Source organism: Condylostylus longicornis, unplaced genomic scaffold (genome assembly GCF_029603195.1).
Source record: "Condylostylus longicornis isolate FDR11 unplaced genomic scaffold, ASM2960319v2 ptg000038l, whole genome shotgun sequence".
In the NCBI taxonomy this organism is placed as follows: domain Eukaryota; kingdom Metazoa; phylum Arthropoda; class Insecta; order Diptera; family Dolichopodidae; genus Condylostylus; species Condylostylus longicornis.
The window spans coordinates 1751270-1764077 of record NW_026578007.1 but is presented as its reverse complement, the minus strand read 5'-3'; the positions used below and the strand labels follow the sequence as shown (position 1 = coordinate 1764077).

The following is a 12808-nucleotide window of genomic DNA, read 5'->3' as shown; positions in this document are numbered from 1 at the left end:
AGAGCACTTTATGTTATAGAGCACATACTTATGTACAGTTTCTTGCAAAATATAAATGTATGTATATAGCTATAAAATAATATAGGAATTGATTCTTTAATTTGAATTTTAAAGCTTTTAAAGAAAAGTTAATTTAAGTATTAAATTTATTATATAAATTTTTTAATTGGAAATCTCTTAATTTACCTTAAATGCACTTTATTTTTTAAAATTTTCCGATCTAAAATTTTTTATTAAGAGATTTTATTTGCATTTTGTAAGACGAATATACAAATACAAAGTTAAACAGATTTTTCTCTTGAATTTAATAAACAAATTAATATTTTGTTTGTAGAATCTCATATATTAAGGAGATGCAAAATTTCTTATTCTCCTCTGGTGCTCAAGGAAGAATAAATTTTTAAGCAAGCAGCTGGTCTACGGCTATTCTATGGGAGTTCTAAAGATTTGAAAAAAAAGTTATTTTGATGAAACAAATTTCCGCGTCCCAAACTGAATGACAGAATGCATTTATAATGACAAGAAAACCTTTTAATTAAATTTGTTTACAATAATATTTGGATAATAAATTCGTTCTTACAATGTAGCCAGTTCAATATCCCATATTGTTTAAAAGCTATATCAACTAATAAGTAGAAAACAGCGAACGCCTCGAATAAATTCATAGCATTTTTCTTATATTTATAGTTATATTTAGCTTAAATTTAGTCTAGTTTATTTTTAGGACGGTTAAAATGAATTTTATTCCTACTGCTAGTTTCATCCTTAATGCGGTTTACAATTATTTTTTTGCAAAATTTGTAAAGCAATCGCATAAGAACCTGCGATTTAACCAAACTTCTTCAATCCAAGAAAAAACCAATAAAGAAGAGTAAGGTGAGAACTTACTTAAACTAATATGTATTAGAAATTATTAAATGTAAATGTAATGGATGCAATTAGGTAAAACAACTTCTGGGGTGTTCGGAAAATATAAAGGGAACTGCAATATAATTTCGAGCCATTTATAAATTTGAAGTACATTTTAACTGTTTTTTCTCATAAGATTTATAAATAATTGAAAAATTAATGTGAATTTTTATTTTCTATAATAATTTTAGAAAATTTTTTAACCTACATACGAGTATAGAGCAAAACAAAGAATTTCCAAATAAAGTTGGGTCAAACCAATGGTTTGTATTGTAGCACTTTTCCATTCAACAAGTGAAAATTCTGCTCTTAAATACAGTCTATGTATACCTATCACACTATTAAAATTATTTTCATTCATATTTAACTATTTCTAGGATTGCATATATTTAGGATGACGCATATATGCAGTCTTTGAAATAAAGCAAAAATTAATATAAAAAGGGGTTAACACAATGCTCGATTTTAAGGGTTAATTGTGTGAGTTAAGAAAAATAATTATATTTTTTAATGTCATGGAATTTACCGCTAGCTTTCTATGTTTATAGAAATTTAAAAACGTTTGCGGTTTCGGAAATATAAGGCGCCAAAAATTCAAATTTTACAAATTTCAAGAGGCATTTTTAGGGTTTTGGGGGGGTATAACTTCTAGAGGGGGGGAGATAGGTAAAAATTTTGTTCTACGGAAATAAGTTTCTAGTAAAGATCTATATACATACAATACAAATATACAATACATATTTCAGCTTCCTATCTTCAAGGGTGTAGAAGTTTTGTAAACATACACACGGACAGACGGACGGACGGACGGACGGACAGAGTGAAACTAATAAGCACTTTTTTTCAAAAATTTTTTGGAAAAGTGCTAAAAAGTGGTAAAATAGCTAAGTTTTTGACAAAAATCGCATATTTGACATAAAGTCATTGGTAAATCACAATTAAAAAGTTGATGTGAAGAGTTTTTCTATGTATTAGCAGGTTTAAAAGAGTTCTAACTTCATATACCGGACAAAATAACATCACCTTATAAACTAATAGGTCCTGATTATACTTTTTGCATAAAATTAAAAAAAATGTTTAAATAAAATTTTTATAAAAAAATCACATTTAAATGGAAATGGCATGAAAAGATTTATAGAGAATGGAAAACATGCATTTTAACATTTATAATTTCATAATTCATTTTTTGTTACAAATAAATAATTACAATTTCAAATTGAATATAATTATTTTATAAAATATCAAAATGTTTTATGAAAAATTCAATCAACTATAACATTTTCGCAATTTTCCTTCAGTTTTTTAAAATATTATTAATGATGGGAAACGTAAAATCAACAACATATTTTGACGTTGACAAAATATGTGGAATGTTCAACTAATATAAAATTGAAATAAAAAAATAAAAATAGAAACCGTTACCAGTAAATCCAAAAATAACAGTTAAAAATGTTACTAAAGCTATTTCTGTTTCAGTTTCTACATTATTATTTTTATGTTGTTTACCGTTATTGTTTTTTTTTTGTTGATTTTTCCGAAGAAGACAAAAAACAAAAATAACTTTGTAAAAGTAATTTGTCTTATTTTTATTTTTATTTAACGGTATTAATGTATTTTTGCATGAAAAATATTATTTTTTTCGTAAATTTACTATACACGCGCTTATACTTGCACAACAAGTTTACAAACATGTATAAACTATTTAAATAACGTACATTTATATCAAGGGTTCCTTCCAATCAACATTAACATTCGAGTCAATCAACATTATTTAGTATCCAAAATACAACGTTATTTAGTATTAGAATTATTTTTGACTAGTTTAATGTTCCCCATACTCGTATGAACGTATGTATGAAGTGACTTAAGATTGCAAAAAAAATGAATTGAAATTTCCCACAAAAAAATAAGTATCGGTTATATGGTAAGATATGGGCTACAATTTTCGGTTAAAATCATTGGGGTAACGGCCATACTTCTTGGAAAGCTATTTAACAGTGTTTAAATTTAAACAAAATGTGAATAAGAAAGTCAGTGGATAAAAAATAAGGTTATCGAAATAATTATCAAATAACTCTTAAGATCATTTATTACAGACAGATAACAGATAGACATTTCAAACTGTATATTGCAAACTGTATACTGTTTTACAATGATTCTCTTTACATCAAATTGGAAATCTAATAGATTTGATTTTCAGATTGAACTGCCTGCCCCTACAGTAACAGAAATAAATTTCATTACGAATATCATAATATAGCGTATGGTAACTGTATTAAAATACATGTAATAATTTTGTTATTCAATTTTTAGAATTAAGCATAAAAATACTTAAATTAATTTTACATATCTCTAGATCCTATATGAATTTCCTAGTATGAATATTGTTGATTCTTGTAGAATTTTATTAATTAATTTTCTAATTCTTTCAATAAAATTGGAGGTTACCATACTTCCCAATATTGAAACTTAAAGATTGAACATTTTCATTAAATAAGTTATTAAATTCAGAAAACAGCTTCCATAATTTTGAATTCTTCTTTTTGATATTGATATATGTTATAAATTTCTAAAATACGATAATTTGACTGAGGACCATCGATATACGCATGTAATATCAATGTCTATACTAATTATATTATGTAGAAATAATATGTAATAATATTGTTATTACTCACACATGTAACTGCATATGTATATATACATATTTTTCTTTATTTTTTTTTTATAAAATTTTTGACAATTTGACATAATAATGATGGATGTGACATATTAAATTTTTTTTTCTTTTGTTTTCAAATTTTCAAGATAATTTTCAGAATTCTCTGCATAACAAACATTTTATGAAACAACATTAATGCATATGTATGTATGTAAATATGTATGAAATTTATAAAATAAAATTGTATAATGTTTTAGTGAATAATAAAATGTATGAATGGTTATGGGGAAAAAAAACTTTAAAACAGCTGACGGTCAGAGAGCTTTAAAATTTTTTCCTTATTTATTTTGGTTGCATCGTTTTGTTTTTATGTTTTTTTTTTATTATGATAAGTTTTCCATCATTAATCCTGATTTTTTCCTATTTGATTTAAATATAATTGAATGGTGAAAATTTTTAAAAATAATTAATATTTTTTCGGTACATATTATATTTGAATGATTGGATAATACTTATATGATACATAAAATATGAGGAAAAACGAAAATTTATATTGGAATTTCTTACTGAGATCAACTGTTTCGATTTTATCAAAATAATGAATCTTTTCTATTTTATTGGCAATTAAAAAAGATTTAGCATTTTATTTAAATAATTTAATATGTGTCTTGTTTAATTTTTTAGAAACGATATTATCAATTCTTATAATAAAGATTAAATGGTTGTTTGACTATTTGGTCTGCATTTGTATTCTGTCTTAACTTTATTCTCTCTCTTTTGTCTATATTCCGATTTTAAAGTTCTTAAATTTTAAATTTAAAAACTTACCGAAATCCAATGCGACTGAAACTTTGTACGTCCGCTTAATCTATTAATCTAATAATTTCATAATGCATAAATTTATTTCAGCTAAGGACCTTATTGAATAAGAAAATTTGGTAATTGAAAACGTAAACACATGATTTTGATCATGATTTTAATGTTTAATTGTCATTTTAATTTCGTATTGTCTTTCTAATAGTTTAATTAATTTAGGAGATCTAATGTCCAATATTTGAAGGATCTATTTAATTGAAAAATACGCTTATGTTATATTTTTAATGAAATTGAAAATTACGCTCATGTTATATTTTTAATAATATTAAAATTCGTTGATTTTTATTTTATAGATACCTCTTTCAATTCAGTTCCAGGTTTAAGAACGATCGGGTAAAAAATGATATTTAAAATATCGCAAAGATAATCTAATTATAACAAGATTTACTAAATTTTTATTAAAAAATCGAAAAAAAAAAACTCTTTAATTTTCGGTTTTTATTCCAACAATCCAATAATTTTCCTTATACTTTCTAACATATTTTCACTTTCAACCCTTAAAAGTTCTAATCATTATCAATTTTTCCTCATTGTTTGGAAAAATATGATTAGGCATTTTCAATTTAAAAAATAAACATTAAATTTAATTGTTATATAACTGAAGAACAAGAAATCTAAACCACCAGAATGAAAACTTTATTTTTATATTCTTAAAAAAAATATTTTACTAATTTTTAGAAAATTATTCTCCAACATGAAAAATATTAAAGAGATACTCGTACGTATATCCTTAATATCCTTTCTTAAATAATTTTAGCTCTTAAACATTACTATGCTATACCAAAAGCAATAAAATTCTAATAGAAATCTAAATGACCGAAAGGCACATTTTCCCTCAAAATTTATTTTTATATCATATAAAATTGGATTTTTATTTTTTTTGCAAAATATAAATTAATTTTTCCCTCGAAAAAAAAAAATAGAAAAATCTTAATTTCTTAGAAAATCACAGTTATAAAACTTTTGTTTAAAAGAAAAATCTCTCACCATTCTCAGAAAATGAGAAAAAAAAACAATCGAACGATATGGAAAACATTCACTTTAAATCTATCAAAAATTTTCCTATCATTAAGAAAAAAGGAAACCCGGAAAAATATCAATAAAAACGAAAAGGAAAAAAACTAGAATTTTTGGGTAGTCAAAAAGGACGAGAAAAAAATGAAGGAAGAAAATTTAAAGCTCACACTCAATGTTGAGAAAAAACAAGGAAAATGTATCTTAAGTCTTCTTCAATCAACGTTTATATCCTGAAGCATTTCTATAACAAAACTGATTGCAAATTGTTCTCAAATACACATTTTGTTTGCCAAAGAAAAAATTGCAAGCAAGTTTTAATTTCTAAAATAGAATAGCATTTTAAGCTGTTAAGTTATTTTTGTACTTAAAATTTTACACAAAAAGGGATCATCTAGGAGAGCACCTACTTTATATTTAGATGCAAAATTTCTGAATATCAACACCATAAGATTGTTTGTTTTCATCAGAAGTGTAAATTTCAAATAAGACTACTATAGAACGCTCAAAAAATAAGCGTTTATATGAGCATTTACAGTAAGTAAATTTTAATAAATTTGCAGAAAGAAAGTAATTATTTTGCAAAATGATTAAACCAGCAAAAAAATAAAATATTGGGTATGTATAAACCAAGTCAAAAATCTTCTAAATTATATAAGCATGTGTAAGCAAGGATACATGTTCGAAATAATAAGGAAAATAAAGGAAAGTGAAAAGATAAACAATAACAAAAAAGATATTTTTATTTCATTTAAAAAAAATTCCTTTTATTTTACAGGCATATCGAATCCTAAGCAATTATTTTTTTATATACGTATATTTAATTTTTATTTTTATTTACAAATGTTGTATATGCATATGTATTTTTATTTTTCCCTTGCCTCTTGCTTTTATTTTCAATAACTTTCAACTTTCAAATTTTTTTTCATACATCAGGATGGCTTGTCATTTTGTAAGTATGGTACCTTAAACGGTGGAGCATATAACAAATAAAGTTGGGTCAAACCAATGGTTTGTATTGTAGCACTTTTCCATTCAACAAGTGAAAATTCTGCTTTTAAATACAGTCTATGTATACCTATCACACTATTAAAATTATTTTCATTCATATTTAACTATTTCTAGGATTGCATATATTTAGGATGATGCATTCATGCAGTCTTTGAAATAAAGCAAAAATTAATATAAAGATGGGTTAACATAATGCTCGATTTTAAGGGTTAATTGTGTGAGTTAAGAAAAATAATTATATTTTTTAATGTCATGGAATTTACCGCTAGCTTTCTATGTTTATAGAAATTTAAAAACGTTTGCGGTTTCGGAAATATAAGGCGCCAAAAATTCAAATTTTACAAATTTCAAGAGGCAATAACTTGAGAGGGGGTGGAGATAGAAAAAAATTTTCTTCTAACGAAATAAACTATTTGTTAATGTCTAGAAAAAAAACGAAATCAAAAATTTGGAAAAAAAAGACTTTAGATAACGGTAAATTTGAACGGCCATTTTGTTTTTCTAAAGTTTAATTATAGTATACCGCGCTAGGGGAAGCACGCCGCTGCCTTTCTGCGTTTGCAAAATTTCAAAAATGCTTATGGTCTCGTTGCAACAAATAGTTAAGAAAGGCCATTTTTAGGGTTTTGGGGGGTATAACTTCTAGAGGGGGGGAAATAGGTAAAAATTTTGTTCTACGGAAATAAGTTTCCAGTAAAGATCTATATACATACAAAATTTCAGCTTCCCATCTTCAAGGGTGTAGAAGTTTTGTAAACAGAAACAGATACACGGACAGACGGACGGACGGACGGACGGACGGACAGAGCACTTTTTTCCAAAAAATTTTTGGAAAAGTGCTAAAAATTATAATGACATTGGGTTTCAAATATCATCGGCACCACATCTAGAACGTTAATATTATCTGAGTTGGCTAAAAAAGATTGAAAATATCACAATTGAGGTAATAAATATGATGTCAACTGGCTATGATGTCATTTTTATAAAATTAGTAAAATTTGAAAAGAATTGACCTGGCACCGAGGAATATCGTGTATATTAGCCAAGAATGTTATGAACGACACTAATACATCATTAGATTGAGTTAAAGAATTGACTTAAAACCAAATGGTATAGTTCTTCGGTAAAGTCTGAAAATTGTATATAAATCTTATATAAATTGTATATAAATGAAAACTTGAGTCTTTAATAAATTTACTTGATTAAGATAAATGAATATATCCTTTACACACAGGGTGTTTAAGACTAAATTGTAATTCTGTTGAAGAGTGATGGAATTCGTCCAGATTAACAGAAAATACAAATACACAAACTATTCTAATAACCTCTGTATACTTACTGAGCATACTCCTAAACTTTACCGCCTTATTGCAACTCGTATACAATAATTCAGCAGATTCAGCTGTTTAATAAAATATATAAGCAAAATCTTTTAGCTATATTTTCTCTATATGCAAATGTACAATAAAAATTCATGCTGAAAAAATAAATTTATGTATTTTAGCGTTTTGGTTTCAATAATTAGTTTTTCAGTTTCAAAAATACAAATAGTTATATTTAGTTGAACAATACTACCAGACAATTTCATTACGCCCAAATATACTGTGAAAGCAATTTCAATATAATATGTATTTCATTACGGTCCAAAATACATATATTGAGTTTGGTAAATAAGAGCATGTAACCTGTTACTTCCATTAATGAAAAATATTAATTAAAATTAGCAATAATAAAAATGCATAGTAAGGGTTGGAAATATTACAAAATACGTTATTTGTATTGCGTATAAGCCGAGTAATTATCATAAAAATTTTGAGAATAACCATTAATTTGGCCATCATAATCAATCATTAATCAATTAAGTTTATTGTCATATTATTTTCGAAAAAGTTTGGAATTAAAAATTTTTAAGAAAATATTTAATCAAGAATGATTAAGGATCCAAGAATATTTTTTATGAAAATTTATTAATATTTTGTAATTATATACCTTATAAACAAAAAAAAATTTACAAATATATCAACGTACAGGTAACATTGTTATAATTTCAACAAAATTAACTAAAAAATAATTGAAAAATTAATTAGGACAAAAAGCTTTCAATGAAGAATAATTTTTAAAAATAAATTTATTCTGGAAGTATGCAAGGTTACTCCATCCGCATGCACGTACATTTTTTATAACGGAACAACAAAAAATTTTTTTTTGAAAATTTTTTTATATTCATATAAAATATAAAAGTAATTTAATTAATTACAAAAAGTTTTACCTTCACTTACGTTTATCGATATTTTCGATTAAATTATTTAATTAAATTTCGTAAAAATCGATATTTTTGTTTAGTACACATTTACGAGCAAAATATTGTTAAGGTTACTTAACAATATAAAACTACACTTTGGGCACCTGCTAGTTAAAAGTTGCTAATTTTGATGAATTAACGAGAACTTAGAAATTTAATTATTAAATTTGTTGTTTTTGTATTTATGCCTTAAATATTAAAAAACGTTCGAGAAAATTTTTATTAGAATAATTTCAAAGTACATTTATTATCTCTATTATCCTTATACTTAGATTTATTCAAATAAGAAGATCCACATCACCTATCATCAGAAAATTGAATCATTTTACAAAAAAAAGTTAAAAAAAAATGAGGATTTCAATTGAAAAATTGGATATAAAGCAAAAACTTAACTATATCTCTGATATTTTGGTGTAATTGCTAACCAGCAAAAAGTATTATGTAACAATAGATAGCCATACCTATTTATATTCTTTGTGAGAAATTCAAATGCTAAATTATATGATTTGAGCAGGTTTGAGTGATTAAAAAGCTTTTGAAATTAACTGCCTAACAAATCAGCTTTACAATTTCGCTAATAAATTTTCTAGTCTATGGCGTGTTTGAACAATACAGCATTAATACTAATTGTGTTTAAAAATATATAGTAGTTTAATAATGCATTGATTCAAGAATTCTATAAAGATTTGCTTGTTTTCTCTAGATCAATCAAATTTTAAATTGCCGATGAAACAGATTGGCAGACATAACTTCTAGAATAAATTTAATCCTTAAAAAGAATAATAAGCTACACATCTCGCGTCACTATTCATTATAGTTATGAACGGTATCGTAAATAATACTCTATGAAAAAGATTTGAACATGGGCATAATTATAAAAATGACAAGAAATAGTTCTAAGATTTGTCGATATATTCCTAAAACAAGAAAAAACAAATTTCTTTGAATAAAAAATTTCTAATTTGATATTTTTTATTAATTAAAATTTTATTTTCTTATAAATTTTAATTTTTAATTTATAAATTATTAGTTTTCTTTTCTAAACTTATAATTAAAATTTTATAAATATATAAAAAAAATCAATACCATTTCCATAGCAAAGAAATAAAATACCGAAAAATTAGTTAAATAATGTGTACATGTATGTGATTATTTTTTAATTTGTGTATTAGGTATAGATACATTGCAACACAAAAAATCGTTTCGAAAATTTCATATTGAATTCAAAATTTATTTTTAATATCTATAAACGTGCTACAATCTTTATATAGAATCCTCATTTAGATTCACTTCTAATCTTCATTAAAATTCTACAGTTTCATGTCATTCTGCTCAAACAAACCTAACGAAATTCCTTTTAACCAGTTCTAAAGCTACAGTGATACTGCAACAACTTGAATGTAATTTTTATTTATAATCGCAAACTTGCACGTAAACATGGTTTAGGTCCATAATAGATACAGGATTTCAGTTTTTACGATAATACAGTTTTACTTCTTGATTTGAGTGTTGATTGTAATGCGTTTTCCAAAATATTGTTGACAACGTTTATTGATTCTTATATATAAATTTTTAAATTATAACAAAAAAAATTAAAGTTTCCATTGTTTGAATTCAATTTTGTTTAATTTATTGAAATAAAATCGATTTTTTTTTGTTTTTTAGGTCGCATTGTACATATAAAAATAAAATAAATAAATAAATAAATACAAATAAAATAAATTTCAATACATTAATTCGAAACAATTTAAATTAAATGATACCTAAAATTAGGCAATATTTTTTTCATTTTGCTCATATTTTTTTCCATTTTATTCAATAAAATTTTATTTCATCGCTATAGAAATAGTCCTTTTTCTATTCTAATAATTATTTTGTTTTCTGTTTTTGTCAGTTCAATATTATTAATTTAAATTCATTAAATATAATAAATAAATTATTTTTTATAGATATTATTTAAAAATTGATTATACTTTTAGTTTGAAAAATTAAATAATAATATTTTAATTATATTTTAAATAAAATAAAAAATTTATTTTATTTTTATTAAATTAAATATGTTCAATTTTTGTACCAGTTGTTGGTTGCAACAAAGATTCAGTTGCAATTGTTAATTGTTCTGAAACTAAATGTGCTATCTGTGGTGTACGTTTCCAAATGAATTCACGTGTACGTTCATGATTGTCGGAACTTTCTACACGAACCTTTAAAATAAATTGCATAAAAAATGTAAAAAAAAATTATTTATTTAATATTTTTTAGTAAAGGATTATTATAGAATAATAATTACAATAATTTAATATGCAAATATATTATGATTATTTGTGTATGCCCACATATATATATTGTAAATATAATAATTTAATAGAAAAATCCAAAAAATACAAAAATTACCCATCTGTAAAAATAAACAATGATAGCATTTAAATAATAGTAACTAAAAATATAGTATTTTTGTCAAAAAAATTATTATTGATAATGCATACATAATGAAGTGTAAAAAATTTGATATTTGACAAATTAGATATGAAATTTAAGAATAAAAGTTTATATATAAAAATTAAAAAATTTAAAATTTTAGGAGCTGCGAAATAAATCCTAGCGAAATTCTCATATTTTGGATATTAAATGACACCAAAATAAACGAGTACTGTGGTGTAATTTCTAATCAACTATACAATTTCATTTTTTTGTCTATGTATTCCAAAACTTTAGTTCCATATATAAATTTTCAATTTCCAGAAAGAGAGCATCTTTGGCAAAAGACTGATGACTTGTAGAAGAAAGATGTCATTTGTAATGATTAATTAATCATTACAAATAACATTAAATAAGAGTTGTAGAAAATGTTTCATTCTCAATATGCTTACATTTGTGAGGCCTATTTATTATCGAGCTTCACTCAAAGCAATAATTAAGTAAGTAAGTAAGAGAGGGGGGCTCCAACCGTTTACCCGCGCAAACCCGATGCACTAGGCCGACAGAAAAAGGCCTATCGGCAACCCCCAAAAGACCCATCACCCAAACAACCCCCATGCAGTTCGACACACAAGACCCCCTATCCAAACCAGCGAACCTCCTTGGCGAAGCCGAAAAGCCGCGCAAGAGACATCTCGGAAAGGTCCCCCAGGCCATCGTAAAAATAAGCCCCAAAGACACGCCTTCTCTTCCACATCAGAAACGGACAGGTACAGAGGACATGCTCTACATCCTCCACCTCCGCCACATCCCGACACCCACGACATACATCCGTTATAAAAAGCAATAGTCAGACATGGGTGAATCAATTACGGAATCAGTACTAATGAAAATTATGTACCAAATCATGTATAGTATTCTATACATTAATACAATTTGTACAAAATGAAATCATTGTGATCTAACCCAGCACTGCATTCCGACAACTTTTGATTTCTTTTTTAAAACTGCTGTAACTTTTACGTTTCTATGGCCAATATTTTAAACTTTTATATTCTTTTGAGTATAAAATGTTCTAATAAAACAATATCTGTTAAATTTATTGAAGAATTTTAATTACTTTTTTAATATTCCAGTTTTCTAGATTGACCATCAAGTTTTACGCTAAACATAATTTGTCACTGTTCCCTGCAACTGATTTAAAAATATAAATTGTATTTAACCCTTTTTCAAAGTGCCCAATAATTTACTTACTTATTGCACAGATTATTATACACATATTATATTGAATAAATTTTATTAACGTACTTTGTGTGTATTCATCTTACAGATTTTGAAATTATTTTTATTACAAGTGACTTAATAATTCAAATTTTATAATAATTATATCAAAAAAAAATTTACGCTCCCAAAGATATCAAAATAATCTCAAATAATTCTTAGAATGCTGTTTTAATAAACATCATTCTAAACTTTATATCTCATTTATTTAAAAAAGGAACTTTCATGTTTAATAAAATAATTTCCGACTGATTTCATTTATATGTTTTTGGTTTCTGAAACAAGGAATAGTATAAAAGTCGTAGTAGTAAGATTGAGAGCCAAGAAATAAGAGC

General features: G+C 25.0%; 1 protein-coding gene across 1 annotated transcript in view; it reads right to left on the bottom strand.

The window, feature by feature from the left end:
• Positions 1–10825: 10825 nt before the first annotated feature.
• LOC129609228 (clumping factor A-like) overlaps positions 10826–12808 on the bottom strand; it is a 45453-nt gene continuing 43470 nt past the window's right edge. Inside the window, exon 8 of the mRNA XM_055521161.1 lies at positions 10826–10978. Within this exon, the coding sequence (XP_055377136.1) occupies positions 10826–10978 (153 nt within the window). The remainder of the gene's footprint in view (positions 10979–12808) is intronic.